At 32.6% G+C, this 22039-nt stretch overlaps 1 protein-coding gene and 1 long non-coding RNA gene across 2 annotated transcripts; one reads left to right on the top strand and one right to left on the bottom strand.

Annotated features, from left to right (window-relative positions):
* Positions 1–746: 746 nt before the first annotated feature.
* Positions 747–14073, top strand: LOC127716644 (uncharacterized). Its single transcript, XM_052222884.1, has 2 exons — positions 747–831; positions 11581–14073. Exon 2 carries the CDS (start codon positions 11587–11589, stop codon positions 13837–13839), a length of 2253 nt encoding a protein of 750 aa, XP_052078844.1. The 5' UTR covers positions 747–831; positions 11581–11586; the 3' UTR covers positions 13840–14073.
* Positions 14074–14765: 692 nt separating this feature from the next.
* On the bottom strand, positions 14766–20701 carry LOC127716645 (uncharacterized). Its single transcript, XR_007989060.1, has 3 exons — positions 16849–20701; positions 16619–16644; positions 14766–16346 (listed from the first exon to the last, which is right to left on the bottom strand). It is a non-coding gene; the product is annotated as an uncharacterized LOC127716645 (long non-coding RNA).
* Between the last annotated feature and the right edge of the window lie 1338 nt (positions 20702–22039).

The raw sequence follows: 22039 nt of genomic DNA, 5'->3' as shown, positions 1-22039 counted from the left end.
AGGACGTCCGAACCAAAATGAATCAAATGTACTTGCAACTTTTTTAAAATACTACATGATGACGAGCCGTAAGTTAAACATAGACACACTGTTGATAGAATGTTTTTCATGGCGTTTCCATTCTTTTATTCTTCTTCCGAATATGTAGGTGGAGTGTAAAACTTCCTGGAAATTACTATCTAAATCCATAAAAATTGTAGTAAAGACAGCATTAGCATACGAGATAAAAAAAAATAGTTTTTGTTTTGTTCAATCATTAATGAAAGTGAAATAGTGAAGTAATAATTGGCTTTTAACAGTCAGTTTGGTTCAATTTTGTCAAAATAAGCTATTTGACACACGATTTATAATTTAATCTAATAAACGAATTGTATTATTAGGAAATGGAACATGTGACTGGAAATTTGGATTGGAATCAAAGGTATAGAATATGTGTTCAAAATGGAACATATCATGGCATTATTTATAACAAAGTTTCCAGAAGAGCTTCTGTTAGTCTAAACAAATATACGTTGACAGTTATCTGTATTTTAATATTGATTCAAATACAATTGAAAACGAACCTGCTTGTGAAATTAAAAGAAAGGAAATTTGACATTCATCAAAGTCAAAACAGATCAGACAAGATCTTGCATAGTCCTGGGATCAATAACTGATAGTAATATGGAAATTCTAAATAACTTTAAATTTTAAAATTAGCGCCTTGTATGATCTTATATGATCACGTGAACATTTAAACGCATTAAAGTAAATATAAATATCGTGTTTGTACGTGTTTGTTGTGATGGTCGTTAACATATGTGTTTACAGAAGTTAAATTAACTTTGAAAGGTAAGCATTTTACGAAATTTTCAATTTATTTATATGTTACCATAACGACCATTAGTATTTATCATGTTTACCAACTGCTAAAACTTTGTTGCGTTTTAAACAAAACAAGTTTCGATGTTTTCAAAAATATTTCGAGCTACTTTCATATTGCATTAAATCTACGATGAATTTAAATGTATTTGACCACAGTTGGTCATGGTTTCCGATTTGTTTACTTATTTAGTTTTATTTTGTGTAAATTATAATGGCAGTGTCTGCGCGTACCCGCATGCGGGTACGAATAGTCAAATTGCCATTCATAGGCTACGCGTACCCACGGATCCGGTTTTATAATAAAATGCCATCGGATCGGGAATGAAACGTGAAATATATACGAAAATTATCGATAATATGGGGATTTCGTGATGAACGAGTGAAGAGTATGAAAAATAATATTTTCAAATTGTATTTATTAGATAATGATACATGATAAACATTGCAAATTAAATGCACACTGATGGAAAATGAAACTGTACAGTCCCTGTAATAGTAAAACATGATAAAAATTCATACTATTATGAAATGTAAATATAACAGGGTGTTTTTTTATGCTCGTATAACAACACTCTGTTTAGGGTTCTTCATACTTTATTGATATTCAGGAAATATAAAAATACAACCCAATTTGTGGAATCAGGCTATACACAACATCAACAGCATAACAATAGCATTATAACCAATGCTCTACATCTATCATCAAATATATGTCTGTATGATCAATGGGTCCTTATAAAGTGAATATACTAAATTCCATATGTCCAAAATACTGCAAATGACTATCAATGAAATATCATTTAGTTCCAAACCATATAGATATAGCGTAAACTAGAGTAAATATAAATTCTCCATTTTTCTCAAACAATACCCATTTCAAATCTGGGGGTATGTCCCAATTAACCAATGAGAACACAGATAATTCTGACCACAGAGAAATTCACCTAAGCTTTCTAATTAATGATATATAAATTGCACAGGTAGAAACAGTTACCAATGTGCGGTCAAGCACAGCTGATTAATACTAAATACTCTAATGATTAAATAATACATAGATAAACTGATCAATAAGTAATAATGATAAACTATAAAGAGAAGTGATTAAAATAATAAAATCAATGGAAATCGTCTCTACCACATAAATGCAAATTTAAAGAATAAAATTTAACTGATTTTGAAAAATACCCATATGAGATTTAAAAATAATCTTTTAGTAAAATTTAGTAAAACTGAAATTTTAAAATATCTCATTAAAACGACTAAAATTAAAGCTTGGGTGTCTATATAAAAATTAAAGAAGCAAGTAATAATGTCAAATTAAACCAATTATAAAAGATTCATGAAACTAATTAAGATTTGGAACAAAATTTACATATCCAATATGATTGTTTTGGCACATATTTCAACCCTGCACATTTCAAATGTTGCCAGTCCAAACAACAATCACAGGCCAAAGAGTCCTGATCGTGTAGGTTTTTTTTTACATTTGATACATATCCATTCGCATGATTCTCTTCTTTCGTCTTCCCCACGTGTATAACACTCTCTTCCATTTTAAGAATATTTATTTACTGAGAAAAACTGTTCACTTACCTATATATAAATATTTATAAAAATTCTAAGTAGTTTTAATCAATTTATTCACTAATTGCGACAAATTCCGTATATATTTCACGTTTCATTTCCAATCCGATGGCATTTTATTATAAAACCGGATGTGGGTACGCGTAGCCTATGAATGTATTCGTACCCGCATGCGGGTACGCGCAGACACTGCCAATTATAATAACGCTGTAGGTATACATTATTCTATAATATGAGGAAGGCGCTACCTTGAATGCCAGCTTACCAAAACTATGTCCTACATATTGATTGATTGTTGGTTTGCTTAACGCCCAGTGGCAAATATTTCATGCATGTTCAGGACGAATGTCCTACATATAGTTTTTGTCTAAAATAAAATAATAAGTTTAGATGGAAAATGTTTAGGGAAAGATCATTGAACTTCAAAAGGCAGAAGGAGGTATGGTATTTTTTTTTGGTGTGTCGCAGGAAGCATCAAAGCAAAAATTTAAAATAGCCTTCCTGGACGTCATAATTATTTGGACTAGTATTTTTCTTTAAAAATTGATGACAAAAATACTCTGTTCAAGCAGAGGACAAAAAAAAAATATTCTGAATCCAGATTTTCCCCATACCTTCTAGTGTTTATATTTTGACTAAATAATTTTGATTGATAGCATTGAAGTGCTTCACGTGTAAAAAATCTGACTCAAACAAAAAACCATACCCCCCTTTGAAGCTAAATGGTTGCTCCCTTATTGTTTTCTGCTGAAAATGAATTTATTGGTGATTTATATAAATGACAATGCTTACATTCATTATCTTGTGCATTTTCATATCCATTTTTCTTTCTTTGCAAATTTTTTAAAATTTAAAACAATAAGACATTTGTTTAATTTCAAAACTATGAATACTGTACAGTTATACAATCCATAACTTTATTAAATTAATTTTTTGTTGATTTTCATGAAAAGGTGGAGGATTTGGAATATCTTTTTCATCAATATCTAAAAGTTGTAGCGTTTTTTTTATTTAGTATTGCAAACAATGCTTTCTGTTTGTTGAATTATTTTTACTTTCTAAATTAGCTGGTTGTTCATATTGTATTCCCAGTTTCCTGCATCTCATATAAGAGGATCATTCTGATTGTTAAAAGAAGAGTTTGAATTTACAGTGAGCCTGCTTAGAATAATGTTTTGATCAGGTTTTTTTATTTTCATCTAAGCATATAAGGAACCATAAATAGGATTGTTAAGTTGATAATCTAAAGATTCGTCTATTTTCTAGGATGCTATTTAAAATTTGAGGGGAGAACACTGCTCAGCAGTATAAATGTATTCCTGATCATCTTCTTTTTGTGGCCGTTTCTACATCAATTTCATGTACTAATTCAGAGTCGGTTTTATGTCATTTCTTGCATAATTTGTTTTATTAGCTTACTTTTCAAGTTTTTATACGACGGCAATATAAAATTGAGAATCGAAATGGGGAATATGTCAAAAATTTGCTTTCGAGTAATGCTATCATGTCGCTGTTGCTGTCCGAAGACACATTTGGTTTCCGGACAATAACTTTAGTTTAAGTAAATGGATCTCTATGACAATGTATGAAATTGTACCAGAAGGTTCAATACACAAAAGGAATGTTAGAATTGATTTTGGGGGATATGGTACCAACAGTTTAGGAGTCAGTGGTCAAAAACAACATTTTTGGGTTGTTTTTTTTCCATAATTTTTGGGTTTTTTCTCCAAAAATTTACCATTTTTACATTGATTATTTCTCATGTATATATAAATGCAACAAATACTGATATGGGAGGTGATACACACGAAACAGTGTGTGTAATTCATTTTATCGGTAATTTGTGCATTTTTCCTTTGATGTGTATACTCCTTGTCCTTGATAATGTTGACGTCATTATCAGTGGACTGGTCATGATAAAGAAAATATACTGGGTTAGTTCGCAATTGACATGCACAAGTGCACCGCAAAAGGATCTTCTTTCCCTTTAATTCACAAAATTGCACATGATTTTTTTCACAGAAACGCACACGTTATTTCATGAATGAAACACTTGTCATTGTTTGAAACTTTCACAGTAATCAGCTGGTAATAAAACGTTAGTTTAGCCTTTTTGAACGATTCACTGATTGTGTGAAAATGTGAACAGAAAATGTACGATAAACCTGATAAAATTGCGGAATTATTGATAGCTTTCCTTACTATTCACAAGGACATATCACTTACATATCGTCCATGCTATTCCGATTTGAGTTTTTATTCCTACATAGTCTGGCATGGCTGGTGCTGTTCCAAGTTGTCTTCTTTTGCTGCATGTTTCTTGAGAAGTATTTGTTTGACCTGGTCAGTCACTATAAAGTGTTACAATTCATATTAAGACGCAACACATAAATAGTGACCAAAAAGGAACCGCTTTCACATGCAAGACATGAGAGAATCTAGAAAAAAAATTAAATGTACACATTTTCAACATTTTTGTGGGACTATCATATAAAATTAAGGGGACGACCATTTGATATTCTGGGGGGGGGGGGGGGGGGCAGGAGGATTTGTTGTGGATCGGTTATTTATTTTTGTAAACTAAGAGGACAGATTATCTATTTTCTGCACTATTGAAGCAAGATTTTTCATTTTCATTAAAGCAAGGGACTGATTATTTATTTTCACAACTATATTTATAATATTCGAAAACATACAATTTTTAAATTATTTGTTTATTATAAATAATTCATGTATAGTCAAGTCATTATGTACCATTTAATCAGAATTAATTATTATCCTCTGCAGAAATGAATCTTTTTATATCCCCCAATGCATATACATGTATTGCATACATACACAGTATTAAGGTTTGGTTGAAACTAAGGCTCTTCTAAAAGTATTGGCAAACGTGTTTCGCCGAGCGGAGCGAGGCAAAATTTTTTTTGAAGGGTTTTTGAACCGCTGAAGGCCCAAGAAGCTATAGAACAAATGATGCAAAATCATGCCTTCTGGGTGTTCCCCAGACCCTTTCTTAAACTGAAAATGCAAGTTCTGTTTTAATAATTTTATGACAATATTTTGGTCTCAAAGCAAAATCACGTTATAGATTCAGTGTAAGACTTAAGTTTCTAGGAACAACATCAAAAGACAAATATGCATGATATTAAAAGCAAAAATGTAATTCACATAGTTAAGTCTGTGGCTGCTGTGTTTTTTTAAACTCATGATCAAGTTAATAATAAAATTACTAAATTACAAAATGAATGCAACACTAACAGAATACAGAAGGGCAATCAATGAACAAAAGACAAATAAATAAGAAATATTGATCCCGAAAAATCAGGGGCTACGTCTGAGGGAGAACAGAACTTGCTTCTTGCAAGGCACTCACGGTGAACACAATTTGATATGGAGACAAGCGTTTGGTTTTGAAATTTCCTACATGAGGCATTTGTCTCAATGTAGTTACGGCCCTGATTTAATAAAAGTGAGGTAAGTGTTCCTGAGACAATTAACCTCAAGTTGAATGAAACCAATTTTCTGACATTTCAAGTATATTTAAATAATATTTATACTTTTATTATTAAAAGATATGGGAAGTGTTTCCCGATTTTTTTTTTGGGAAAAAAGATTAATTTATGAAGAATCTGGTGCCTGCCATCTCATACTTTCGATTAGACCTGCTGAGTTATTTATTTTCAATACATTGCAAGTCAGGTCATTTATTTTCAAACTACCACAGAACAAACCATTTATTTTTGTGATTATCAAGGCTGAGTTATTTATTTTCAAAATCCTCCTGGCCCCCCCCCCAGAATATCAAATGGTCGTCCCCTAAGGAGATATGTAGTTGGAGACTGCTGCTAAATAGAAATGTTTGGGCTCACCTGATACCTGTTTTCAAATCAGTCCATATTAAAGTTTGAAGGGTCCAAAATTAAAATATGTTTGATTTCAACTGACATAAAATTTTTGGTGTTTTTTATATGCTTAATCTACATCTGTGGTTGTATCAGGCTGTGCTTGGCGAAGCATTTTATTGCTGTTTTGTTTGTACTTTATTTTATTTTGGTCATGAAAATTAACTTGTAGTTGTGAAGTTGCTAACATTTTTAAAAGATGATAATTAGATAACTTCGCATGGTGACGACACTGATGTTTTCGTAGATTTACTTTTTCCCAGGAATGCTTCATCTGTTGATACATGTATATTCTCACTGTGAACGATTTGTGTCTCAAAAAAAACTTGTAAGATTTCTGCAGTTATTTTTGTTGAATACATACATACACATAGGGTGAAAATTGGGTACTTGGTGCAATTTGGGTACTGTGACGTTATAGCCATAATTGTTTATTGCTATAATAGGTTGAAATGTGCACCTGATAAAAGTATTCGGTAAAGTGAAAATGTTTTGATCAGGTTTAAACTGATGCATAAAATATACTGGTGACTGCTGGAGGCAAATATTTATATTGCCTCCAAATAATGTGTCTGCAGCTTGAATTTCAAAAGATGTATGTAGCCCACATACTTCCAAGTAACATGCTCTATACCTATCAAAAGTCATGGTATTATCATGGGTTATCATAACTCCATTGTAATTCCCATAAAATCCAATTTTGGACAATATGGGAGCATACAATATATACCTAAATGTATCACTCAGACTCAAGTCTCCTTTTACTATGATTAAACTTAGAGAGTGAAAAAAAAAACAGTCTCCATCTCCTGGGACTGTTTAAGGTAGATATGTGTCATAATTAATGACAAGATTTGTTGAGAGTTTGTCAAAGGAAGTACAGTGACAGTCTCCAAATTAGAAGATTGTGAATTTGAATATATATATATTTTTTTTAAAACTTTTGTTAAGTTTTGAATTACACCTGCATTTGTCTGTTACCTAGGAATAACAGTGACCACATTCCACAGTATAACCAACTTCATTATCACTGTAACTTGATATGGGAAATTCTGTAGCAGATTTTACTACCTTCACCAGGTCAGGAATAACCACCAATCGATGGATTATACCTCAATTGACGTATAATCCACCAATTGACATATATTGGTATAGACCAATTGGCGTATAATGCAATTTTTTTGTTATAAAATGCTAGTGTGAGATAGGAGCATCATTTTGCACCTTACAACCTATTTTATGACCATTATTGAGTCCTCTGAAAGTTTCAGTTTTGTCAAAGCCTGCTGCATCTCTTGAGAATGCATGTGTACAACAATTCTTTTGTTGAAACATCTGTACTATTGACCAAGAATTGACAAGATAACAATAGAAGAAACTGCAAATACAATTATTGATTAAATGTATGTCACTATACTAAACTAGGAATGTTTGACATGTTTTCATACAGTTATATGGTTTTAAGAAAACAATGCTCCATTTTGGTTGAATAATTTGCTTTAAAAAAAAATTATACATCAATTGGTCTATACCATTACATGTCAATTGGTGGATTGTACGTCAATTGAGGTATAATCCACCAATTGGTGGTTATTCCTGACCTGTTCTGTGTTCACCTCCGCCTCCGGCTACGTTTCTCCCAAAATTTATTGCTTGCACTGCAGAGGGTTTTTCTGTGTTCCCATGGCTGGACGGAACTTTTACACTCAAATGTTATCATTAATTATGATATTGTGACTTTTAAATGAAGTACCTGTGGTAATTTAGGAGATTTGTCACTGATAATGGAAAGATGAAGCAGACGACGAAACATGGCGTAAGATGTTGTTGTCCAAACTTCGGTTGTTTCCGTGGTACAATAAAATTAAAATAAACTGCACAAGTTACTAAAATTTCTAAATTCTTGTTTTTGTAAACAAATAAGAATTCATGTCACATTTAACATCAAATTTATTCCGTTTTGTCCCGTTTTTTCAAGATCGCGATTAAACGAGAATCTGGCAGCCATCAAAAATATAAGGGTTAAACTAATGTCCTGAAATTGTCCTTACGGATATTCCAATGCTAATTTCGTTTTCATTATTTGAAGAATGGACCTTATATTTGGAGCCAAGCAAGAATACAGTGTTTGTTTAATAAATATAATGAAAAAAAAGAAAACAAATATTTTTAAGAGTTAAATAACTTGACTTGATCTACTTCGAAAATTAAAAAAAAAAAATCGTACGAGATTTAACGAGAGTGACGAAACTTTTTAGATTGCTCATGTAGAGAGAGTTATCGTTCTTTATTCCAATTCGATGCTTCTACCATAAGTGCCAGCTAAAGCTGGCATAATAATATTTACGCAGTTAATTTACTACTGCAATTAAAACAATAAATGATTATTATGGCAATCTAGTTATTTATTCAATTTTAAGTATATCTTGTATTCTTAATGAAATATCTTATTTGAGGTGGATGGGGGTCTTAATTAAAATCCATAGATTTTTTTAATAATTTGTCAAAATGTAGTTTTTATCATGCTTTTTTCCAAAATATAGTAAAAAGTATGGGTCACCGAACTTCTTTCACGCTACAGGTTGTGCAAAATTGTCAGATTTTGTATATACATGGAGAATCCAATGTGTGTGATAAAAAGAAAAGTACACCATAGAATTTTAAGTTAAAATGTGAGAAAATAGCTCTTATAACATGATTTCAGATAAGAAAAAGAAAAAAATGGGGTCACCGGACTTGTTTTCTTGCTACATATTAAAATAGGTTAATTCACAACACTTTCTCTGAGTTATCTCCCCTTATGTGGCAAAGTTGAAAAAAATGAATAAAACATAGATATTGTGTTTTGTAGAAAATACAGCCGTAAATATAATAAAACACATACTTTTTTATATTAACATGAAAAGTCTTACACAATTACATACTACACTCAAAATTTGCACATTTCATTAATGATCTAGACCCATTGTTATCTGCTACTTCAAAATCCAAGATGGATTAAGACACCCCAGCCCGACCTTAAAAAGACATCTTAAGATATAGTAATTATTTTATATAAAGATAAAAAAAAAGAGTATTTATTTTATAAGATATCTTACAAGCTATTCAAGATATCTCATATGACTGATTAATCATATATCTTATTTAGTGTATGAGACATCTCTTGAAATTTAGAAGATATCTTATTTGACAAACAATATATCTTTTATATTTAGTTTTATAAGATATGTGATTTAATATATTATTTATCTAATTTAGTTTATATGATATATCTATTAGTTTATAATAGTTTATAAAGAGAGGCGAAAGATACCAAACTCTGAAGTCGAAAATAAACTGACAACGCAAAGGCTAAAAAAGTAAAAGATCAACAGACAAACAACAGTACACAAAACAAAACAAAAAAAAAACTAAAAACTGAGCGACGCGATCCCCACCAAAAACTGGGGATGATCTTAGATGCTCCGGAAGGATTAGCAGATATATAAGATATCTAATAGTTTATAATAGTTTATAGTTAATTAGTTATCAAAGGTACCAGGATTATGATTTAATATGCCAGACACGCGTTTCGTCTACATAAGACTCATTAGTGACGCTCAGATCAAAATAGTTATAAAGCCAAATAAGTACAAAGTTGAAGAGAATTGAGGAACCAAAATTCCAAAAAGTTGATATCTCAATTAGTTTACAAGATATATTATCTAAGTTATTAAGTTTACAAGGCCTCTTTAAAAAAACATAAGGTATATTATATAGTTTATTACATATCTTATACTTTATAAGATATATGCTATAGTTTATAAGTTATCTTATGAAGTTTATATGATAGCTTTCATATATAGGTTATTAACTTTATAAGATATCTTGAAACGGAATAAATTTAGAAACGGCTTAATTGCCATAAAAGATATCGATTATTGGTGGTTACCAAAAGTGCAAAAACATAGATAAATTAGTTATGATAGGTTATTGATATAAATTCTTGATTTGAAATAAACAATCAATAAACTGTACTCAAACCGGTGCTAGAGGCCGCCTTGCACTTGCGATGAGGTGTGAGCGTTTGTTTCGTGTTAAAGGCTTCATTTTGACTTTGAAATGAAGAACATAAATAAAAACACTTGTTACTAGTATTTATGTTTGGTTTGTTAACGTGCGGACAGGGATTTGTGTCATGAATTAATCCTATCTTTGTTTTCGACCATTAACTATATAATATAGTTCTGTTATAGATAATGCATATTTTAAGGTCTTTCTTGTCGTATAACACACTGAGGGGTGTCAGGATTGATCAAATGAAAGACCGACCGGAGGTCATTATTTTATGCCTTGAAGCAAATTTCATTGAAACTTGGTATCGTCCGGGTTGATTCTGTAAAAGAAAGACCTGTCGTTCTGAAAGAAAATAACTCCACATAGGTATATAAATCTTTATTTTATTGAATTCATTTATTTATCTATTAAGGTGAATATGGATAAATGATTGAACAAAAAAGAACATATTTGTATACATTTTTCGTAGCTGATGCCCTTTTGATTTATTACTGCAATAAAAACAATGAAATGATATTGATAAGTGGTGGTAAGAAAAAGTACAAATGCATTGATATAGAACAAACAAGCAATACACTGTACTTGTTCAAAATCGATGCTAAGGACCGTCTTGAACATGCGATCATACGTAATTGGGAACAGGACATATTTTGTTTTAGCTCACCCCAATTTTTCCAAAATCCGTTATGTTTTCGTTTTCCTTTAATTTCAATTATTTTTGCGTTTGTATGTATAACATGAACATGAATATACTAGAAATAACTTGTATTTGCTTTTTATTATCAATTCCAAGTCCTGTGGATAGTAAACTTGGAATTGAAAGAAAATACCAAATACAAGTTATTTCTTGTATACTAGCATGCATGTTCGAATTACACATATAAACGCAAAATAATTGAAATTATTAGAAAAAATAAAAAAATAACGGGTTTTGGAGAAAAGAGGATGGTCTAAAAAACAATTTGTCCTGTCCTCAAGTACCTTTGCTTGCAATGAGGTGTGAGCTTTTGCTTCGTGTTAAGGCGTCATTGTGCTTGAGACTAAAAACAGCAATAAAAGCGTTGATCCTTTGCTTTTGGTTTGTTAAGCGCGTAGAGGGACTATGTATCATGAATTATAAACCCTGTCTTTCCCCCTATATATATCTATTGAATTCATTTATCTATCTATTTAGGTGAATATGGAAAAAAGTGTATCATACTCCACAAAGGATTGGGATGATACTGCAGACGTTCCTCTTCTCCACGTGACCTATCTCATTCATTTATTACTACCAAGACGCCATTTTGGACATGATAGACTTCAGATCGAAAAACAGAAAATTCTTCAAGGGTTTTCAAATGTAAAGGAGGGTCTTTCAGGCAAGTTACACATTGTCCCAGTTGGAAGTAAGTCAGAGGGTTATGGGATACCGGATGCTGTGAGATTGACAGATCAACCATATATTGAATATATGTCAGATATCGACGCCATGTTAGTGCGAGAGGAATTTTCCGCTTCGGCTAATGAATTTGAAAAAGCTGGAACGAGAAATTCAGTTTTTATTGAGACTTCTCAAACTCACCCTGGATATGGACGTGTGAGGTTCCGTTCTCCAACAGACATAAACAGTAAACTGTTATATCACGATGGCCAAACAGACAAGTATTATCTGAATTCTAGTATGATTATGCAGGAACAGGGCGAAATGATGAAAACCAGCACAGACGATGATTTAAAATATTCACTGCAAGGTCCAGCTGTTTCTTCAGACGACATAGTTCCAATGACACTGGAGAGAGGGAAAACATCAAAACTTGTTCATCCCCAGGATTACGTGTTAGCTATCCCTTGCAATTCATGGCCAGAATGTGCAATACCATGGACTAGGCGGAAACGCACTAATAATTGGTTGGCAGCTGACATTGTTGACTCGATTGTTTCCACCGGATTCCATATGGTACCAGTAGCTCATCGTTTAAGCAGTAATCCTGACATTGAGTGGAGATTGTCATTTGCAAAAGCCGAACAAATCCTTGCTGAACAGGCGGTCACTGCAGCACAACGACAGTGTTTTGTTTATCTTAAAATTTTACGTAAACAGACCATGGAGGAAAACACTAAACTTTCATCTTATTTTCTAAAAAACATATTTTTACATTGTTGTGAGGAATTACCAGTTCGAATTTGGGATGACGACCCTGCTAGCTGTGTTTTGTACATGCTAGATGTTCTTTTGGAATGCGTTCAAAAAAGAAAACTCCCTAGTTACTTCTTACCAGAAAACAATCTGATAGATTATTTAGACGAGTCAGAATTACAGTCCATTGAATCAGCTCTTCAAAACATTCGTAGTGATCCAATTGCGCCAATTTTAAAATTCACAGATTCAAGAATTTTCTGTTATGCCCAGGAATGTTTAAGTTATAGCACAACTTTCCGAAGCATTGTTCAGCTAGTCTTGGATGAAATTGCTTCCGTTGAAGATGTTGATATTGGAAGAACCGTCTTAGGTTGTTTTACTGATATCCAGTGTAACATTGCATCAGTGATGCTAGGCGAGAAGCGGACATCCTTTTCATACCATTTGGATTTTTATCAGCTTTTTGTACAAAAATATATACAGATGTCCTTTGTGGATTTTGTTAATTATATGGGTATTAGACTAGAAACACCTTTCATAACGTTAATGTTTTATGAGAAATGCTTGGCTGAGGTACAAAACTTTCCAGAACTTGAATATTTGAGAGGGAATATGGCATGTATGTGTTTTGCCTTGGCACAAACTCACGATGATAAATCAAAAGAAAGAAAAATGCGATTATACCAAGCAGAGAAACTTTACAATGAAGTTCTACAACATAATGGTATTCATTTTGCTAGCACCATTGACTTTGCAAACTTTCTATGCGATAGTGAAAGATGGGAAGAAGCAATTAGTTTGCTTGAAAAATTCATTGAGACAGAACGAAAAAGACCATCATCAATGCAAAATGGATATTATCCTGCCGAATCTACAACACTGAATGTTCAGCTTCAAAGGGAGGTTAAATATGCAGGCTGCTTCTTGGCAAGTTCTTTGTCATTTGCATATTATTTCCTAATTAAGGCCACCATTGAAACAAAGTTGCCAAACTTGCCAAATATTCTGGAAAAATTTGAAAAGCATTGCCATTCTGTGAACAGTTATGGAGATTATGAACTTCTTGGATATAGTGGACTAGATACTAAAAACTACGTTTTAGCAGAGTTGGCCTTTTCTAAAGCTGCAAATTTACATCAAAATAACTTGCTTGCTCAGGTGAACCTTAATCTATGCAGAGCCAACGATCCACCAGCCAAAAAGCAATCGAGGATTGCATACTTGAAAATAGTTTTCAAATACTGTCTCAGCATAGGTTACTTGCTAGATGACAATATAGTTAAAGCAACGAATTTAATTTTCAATAGATGATTACTGTTTATATACACAAGTGGTCTTTACATGTTTTGACAATGATCAGTTTATTATCTGTTTTCTTATTGTTTTACTCGGTAAAAAGAATGACATAGCATTCAGGCATTGTAAGAATTTTAATGTATTTGTGGCACGATTTGTAGAATATTTTGTGTTACAATTACCAATTCAGAAATGGAAACTGGGCTGGCTGGAAAATTTGGATTATACAAGATAAAAAATACATCTACACAGAGTGTTTTTTGTCAAAATATTTCATATCAATTTTTGTCGAGCCTGCGGAATTTTTTTCGCGAAAGCGAGACATAGCGATCCTAGATTCCGTCGTCGGAGTCAAAATTTAGGTTCAGTCTGTGGTTAAAGTTTTTTTTTGACATCAATAACTTTGTCAAACCTACATGGAATTAGATGAAATTTGGACAGAAGCTTGTTAATGACCAAAATACAGCATCCAGAGCAAACTTTTGGAAATATTTATTTTCAATTTTTCCGTATTTTCCTCATAAATGGACTTAGTTTTTTTTTTTTACAATTAACATTCATATTCAGTCTGTGGTTAAAGTTTTTCAGTCATTAATAACTTTGTCAAACCTTCATGGAATTTGAAGAAATTTGGACAGAAGCTTGTTTATTACCAAAATATAGTATCCAGAGCAAAATTTTGAAAATATTTTATTTTCATTTTTCCGTATTTTACTGATAAATGGACTTAGTTTTTTTTTTTACATTTAACAAATAGATACAGTTTGGGGTTAAAGTTTGTTACAAATCAAATACTTTGTCAAACCTTCATAGAATCTTATGAAACTTTTTTATGATTAAGAGATAATGTCTGAAGCACACTTTTAAAAATATATTTTTTCGTTTTCAGTATTTTTTTTGATAGACGGATTTTTTACAGTTAACATTTTCTGAGAGTCTGGGATTAAATTTTTTTTGACATGATAAGTTTGTTAAACTTCATGGATTGTTATGAAACTTGGACAGAAGCTAATCTTCAAGACCAAGAAATAGCATTTAAAGAGAAAATTTGAATCTTTTTTAACATTCTGTATTTTACTGATAAATTGACTCACTTTTTAAGTCAACATTGCACTTTTACACTGACAGCAGCAATCGTAGGCGAGACAAAGGGTTCCGCGAAACACCTTACAGATGTTTGATAAAAAGACAGGGTTATGTATATTCGGCTCTTAAGTTCAAAGTGTCATACAAAGTATCAGCAATCATTTTTGAATTCCCTACACTCTTCTTCTTTCGCATTAAGACACGAGAAATGTACTGATCAATACTTGAAACTACATGAATCCAGCTTAATATTTTATTAATGTAGGTGAGGGACAACTGTGATTTATCGTAGAAATGAAGTAACAATCTGCTCATGTAGAAAACACATTTCTCTTAATACTGTGTTGGTGATGTTAACCAATTCACTACAAAACTGGGGGAAATAAAGGCCTCTAGATACTGCACCAGAACAATATTGAGGTCAATCTAGTATTTTAGAATCACATATCTACAAAATGACCACATATACTTTTGTCCCTGAACCACTCATACCCTAAGTCACCATACATATTAGGTTCTACCTACTGTTTCTGAACTACTCATAGATCAAGTCTCTTCAAATGCTGGAGTTCACCTACGATAGCACCATTCACTCAGTCACTTCTAAACTTAGGTCAACTTACTATGCTAGAACTGCTCGTACACCAAATCACCTCAAAGACTGGGGTTCACTTTATGTTCTAGAACCACCCAATCAGAAAGCAATAATAATTGGACCCACCTGTTGTACAGAGTTCAGGGTAACTCATTCATCTAGTCATCAAAATACTAGCGTCCACGAAATGTACTATCTGGTATTTCCATTCATTCGCAATTTCATATAAAGCGAACTTTTCCTACTGTATACAATTGTACATACAGATATATGTCACCTGATAAACAACAAAATAAAACAGAAATTCTATGGACCAAATATTACCACGTCACTTAAAAATGTTGTAAATCAAGAGAAGCAGTTTTTGATGCACCAAACAGACAAGTGTTATTCTTATTCACTGCTAATAGATATAAGAAGATGTGGAATGAGTGCCAATGAGACAACTCTCCATCCAAGTCAAAATTTATAAAAGTAAACCATTATAGGTCACAGTACGGTCTTCAACATGGAGCCTTGGCTCACACCGAACAGTATGCTATAAAGGGCCCCAAAAATTACTAGTGTAAAACCATTTAAACGGGAAAACCAACGGTCTAAGTACTTTTAACCAAAAAAATCCCCACCTTTTGACTCTCACTATATGACATTCATCACAGCTAACATATGAAAAACTAATCACCACAACACTTTGGTCCAACTACTAAACCTGACACTGCTTATTCTCTCCAACACCTCAGAACAACTCAACACCACAACACTCTGGTAAAACTACTAAACCTGACACTGCTTATTCTCTCCAACACCTCAACACCACAACACTCTGGTACAACTACTGAACCTGACACTGCTTATTGTCTCCAACACCTCAGAACAACTCAACACCACAACACTTTGGTCCAACTAAACCTGACACTGCTTTTTATCCACAACACCTCAGAACAACTCAACACCACACACTCTGGTACAACTGCTGAACCTGACACTGCTTATTATCTCCAACACCTCAAAACAACTAAACACCACAACACTCCGGTCCAACTACTAAACCTGACACTGCTTATTATCTCCAACACCTCAGAACAACACAACACTTCGATTCAACTACTAAACCTGACACTGCTTATTCTCTCCAACACCTCAGAACAACACAACTCTTTGGTCCAACTACAGAACCAGACACTGCTTATTCTCTCCAACACCTCAGAACAACTCAACATCACACAACTTTGGTCTAACTACTGAACCTGACACTGCTTATTCTCTCCAACATCTCAGAAAAAATCAACACTACAACACTTTAGTCCAACTACTGAACCTGACACTGCTTATCTCTCCAACACCTCAGAACAACTCAACACCACAATACTTTGGATCAACTACTGAACCTGACACTGCTTATTCTCTCCAACACCTCAGAACAACTTAACATCACACAACTTTGGTCTAACTACTGAACCTGACACTGCTTATTCTCTCCAACATCTCAGAAAAAATCAACACCACAACACTTTAGTCCAACTACTGAACCTGACACTGCTTATTCTCTCCAACATCTCAGAAAAAATCAACACCACAACACTTTAGTCCAACTACTGAACCTGACACTGCTTATTCTCTCCAACACCTCAGAACAACTCAACACCACAATACTTTGGATCAACTACTACTACAGAACTGTAGCTCTTATGGTCCTTATATTTTTTTGTCAATTTGCAGACCATAGTTTCTTACATCTACATCATTTGGTCTTGGTTGGATAAATGTCATATGGCAATCATACCACATCTTCTAATTTGATAAATAATTTGAATCAAATGTACAAGAACCACTTATACTCTAAGTAATCACACCTTCAATACCCAAGTGATTAATGTACTTTAGTCACTGAAATATAGTACAACAGAACCATTTGTTTCCTAAAATCACAAAACTTACATTTATAAGGTATATCTACCTTCTATTACAAGATCATTGAGTCTTCTCATTCTAAATTGCTGCCTTTTAAACAAAAATATAGTGTGCAGCTGTATGATTTTACACTTCATTGTGGTTATTAGGTGTTTGCAGATATTTTAAGGTGTTGAATGGGCTGACTTTCCCTCGCAGCTCTTTAATATTGGTGTAATCAACTTCATTGATTCCACCTGAACTGTATACAAATATAGGAAAACATCAAAACAAATATTTTATCTGTTTTATTGTTTACAAATTTCAGATACACATTTTTGTGTATGTATATTTTAAATAAATTGCTAAAAAATAAATCATCAAGACCAACATGAGTTATAAACTACAACATAATGAGTCAAATGTATTTGATAACATACCACTTAAATATAACAATATATAAAGCATTAACAGTTGCAAATTGTTGTTTTATCCTTCAGATGAGATATTTATATAGTTAGAGAGTTCATAAACATGCAAATCTGACCTCAAATTTCACAATCAACATTTTGTTCGAGATAAATTTTTGAGAGTCAATGGCAACAACCTCTTATAAGTATTCATGCTTAAGATACACATGTTTGATATTTATGAAATATGTATTAAACCTGTGTGCATGTGTCCATCTGTTAAAAGGCTAGTCACACTTAATTTCCTTTATCAAAACAAAATTTCTAATGGAGGTTTTTTTGGGTAGTATTTCCTTATTTCAGAAAAGGGAACAGGAAAAGGGTACATGGAATCCATTCCAGTTTGAATTTAAAGTGTATGCATTTTTGATTAAATTGGCAATTGGTTTGATTCTGAATAAAATTCAGAAAATGAGCCTTTTTATGGATACTACTATCACTCTAAATAAAAAAATGTGATTTAATCTTACTTTGTGCTGGTTGTCTTTCAAATTGTCCTGGTTTTGTCATAACTGTTTTTAAACCCATTAATATTATCTAAGATCGAATGATTTTCTACAAGTTCTTAAACACTGTACATTAATATATGATTATATAAAGCTAGCTGTGTATATATCTTTAACAGAAATATAATAAAAATCTTCATTTTTAAAAATTTAGAACAACCTGTATTTAGGACACTTAAAGGATGACTTCTTAACCTTTCTTTTACTACATGTACTTGCCTATCTAAAATGGTATTCTATTAAAAACAAATTTAAATTTTAAACTGGATTTAACATAAAAGAGGGTCTGGATTGAGTTTACAGATAGCATAATGGGCCAGAAAAAAAAAGAAATAATGAATAGAGAAAAATGTGCAAAATAAAAATTAAAGAAAAATGGGGTGCTTGAATAATTTAGAATATAGAATAATGGGCAAAAAACAAAGAAAGAATAATGGGCAAGAAAATAAAGTATACAGAAATGAAGACCCACACTCCCATCCATACCCTCTTTATAAGCTTTTTTAAAGGACCACACGGTAAACTTATGTCACCTATAAAGACGGGGAAGGTCAAGGGGAAGTCATTATAACATATTTAGTAACTAATAGTTTATTTGAGGTCTACTCATAAATGTATAATGTTTGAAATGTTATTATGGTACATTCAATATCCAGGTACATAGATTGTAAAAAAATATTGTATTATTGAGTCAAATAAACTATCATCTGCTTGAAAGCTTTTGTTGGTTATTCAGTATAACACTTAATTTAAAGAAAATAGTAAGACACTGCTAAACTTCTTCAACAAGTCAACTTTAAAAATATCCATTACTGATAACTGTCTCTATAAACTACTACTGTGGATTCATTATTATTTGTTGGATACCAATTTTCATGGATTTTGTGGGTACACGGAAACCACGAATTTAAATATTCAACAAATTGCAAATTTGCTGTATGATTAAATGGAGACTTTTGGAAAACCACGAAATCAAATATCCACGAAAATGCAAGTTTTCCTCAATCCACGAAAATTGGTACCCACGAAAATAAATGAATCCACAGTATTATAAATACCTAATATAGCCAAAACACCAAGTTCATTTTGCACTGGGATAGTAAATATAATCATGCTAAAGAATATTCTTAGTACTATAAATGCACTACAAGTTGTTAATTTTAAGAATGCATGTCAGTACCTGTATTCAAATGTAAAAATATGTAGTTGTTTAACGTTTTTATGGTCAAGTGTTATTGTCAGTTAAAACCAAATGTTATCCATACTAATATCTACATAATGAAATAAAAATCTAATTATGACAATGTATACATTATGCATTTTCTATAAATGAGGTAAAAAAGCATGCATACAGTTATTAATTACAGATATTTTTGACAATTTTTTCTTCATAAGCTATGTGGCAGTGTAATGGTGTCTTTAAAATATCAAGATCTCAAAATATACAGTCATACAATGTCAGATAAAAATATAGGACATTATAAATGCTATGAGTCAAGTTCAAGTATGTCTCAACTTTTGTGTCTCTGATCAAGTAAACTTCACTGGATTTTGATGATTTCATACTAGAAATTAACCTTGAAAGTTCCTTAATGGTTCTGTAAGAAACATATTGTTGTGTTTGTTTACTACATGAAAATTCATTTCTATGGTTCACAAAGAACGATTTATAGATAGTAAATTTCAAAAATTTAACTTCTACACTCTTTACATCATCAATTATTTTTCTTTTATAGACTGCTGTCTAACATAAAATTGTGTGGTCTTCTAAATTTTCATAGTGGTCTCTGAGATGACAATATACTTATTATTTTCACAAAATAAAATTTATGACAACCTATGATTATACAACGTCAATGAAATTGCAATGGAGGTCACATGACTACAACATGGATGAATTGCAATGAAGGTCACATGACTATAACAGGTGGCATACTTAGATCACATGATATATCACAGAACAATACTGACAGATGTATTTTCGCCTATAATTGTCAGATGGAAGCACATATTATCACCATTCTAGCTGTCTCTACATTAAGTTTAACTGTACAAATATGGTTGTTTTCATCACTCCTCACACAGACAGTTGGTTTATACGATTGTTCAATTTTTTTCATCTATACATTTGTAATTTTATTTTGAAGGTTTGAAAAATAATTTTTATGAAAATAAAATATCTAGAGTGCACTTGTTTCTTCAATAAACAAATCAAAACCATTAATAAATGTATTGCTGACAAAAATATGAAGAAACCCAGTCGTAACTACCATACAACATCACATATTCTCAAAAAATAAAATTCACACATAGAAGTATCATACAGACTGGTTAACTCATTCGCCCCCAAGAGATTTTTGGAAAATCAGGCATTTTCGAAAATTTGCAATCATATGCAAATTATATGCAAATTAGCAGACTCTTGATGCTGTAACTGATGCTCATCTATTAAACTATGTATTGAGATTTGGGGGGCGGATGGCATGGGTGGGGGTGGGGTGGGAGGTGGAATATTTTCTCGTGGGTTTGAACCCACCCCCACTGAAAAATGTAAATTTTCCGTCTATTTTCCGATTTTTAAACGACCTTGAGAGGTGAACATTGACCAGACTGTTTTTCTTTGTCATTCAAGTATTACCCTATAGTTACAGCAGTCCATTCATGCTAACTGGGAGTATATTGGACTTAAGTGTCTTGCTGGGGAATTATTATTGTCAAGTCAGGTGTGCCTAAATGTCCGTTTTTACGGATTTTTGACAAAACGGTGACCTAGATTTTACAGACTAGATTCCTATTGGCCATATTATACCTCGTTGTGTTCCTTTACCACCTATGCATGCATTTATGATAATAGTTTATACCTACAGTCACTACCAGTTACGTAGTGGCCATCAAAAGATGCCCACCCCCACCTGATTTTGGCTACTTTTCACGTTTTTCCGATTTTGAACTCTTAAACGGCCTTCAAAGTGCCATATTTTCATGAACAGACATCTGAGAAGAGTTTATGGACCATGAACTGCTTGGTTGAAGTCCCTGCTATCATGACAGTTCAGCTGGGGCAGTTCAAAAAAGGTATGGAGGGTCATACGGGCCATCAAAGAATGGTTGTCGCCATCACGCCTACAGGCGGGATTGGGGGCTAAAGGGTTAAACGATTTGATCAAAATTTTTAAATTTGACTTCTGTTGGGTTTGAGGGTCGTTTTTGGGTGTAAAACTGACCAAAACACTCTTTAGAGGTTGAAAATCGGGAAAAAAATATTTTTAGTTTAACTCATTCGCCCCCAAGAGATTTTTGGAAAATCAGGCATTTTCGAAAATTTGCAATCATATGCAAATTATATGCAAATTAGCAGACTCTTGATGCTGTAACTGATGCTCATCTATTAAACTATGTATTGAGATTTGGGGGGCGGATGGCATGGGTGGGGGTGGGGTGGGAGGTGGAATATTTTCTCGTGGGTTTGAACCCACCCCCACTGAAAAATGTAAATTTTCCGTCTATTTTCCGATTTTTAAACGACCTTGAGAGGTGAACATTGACCAGACTGTTTTTCTTTGTCATTCAAGTATTACCCTATAGTTACAGCAGTCCATTCATGCTAACTGGGAGTATATTGGACTTAAGTGTCTTGCTGGGGAATTATTATTGTCAAGTCAGGTGTG

The sequence above is a fragment of the Mytilus californianus genome, unplaced genomic scaffold (assembly GCF_021869535.1).
Source record: "Mytilus californianus isolate M0D057914Y unplaced genomic scaffold, xbMytCali1.0.p SCAF_9, whole genome shotgun sequence".
Taxonomy (NCBI): Eukaryota; Metazoa; Mollusca; class Bivalvia; order Mytilida; family Mytilidae; genus Mytilus; species Mytilus californianus.
This window is presented reverse-complemented; position numbering and strand designations above follow the sequence as displayed.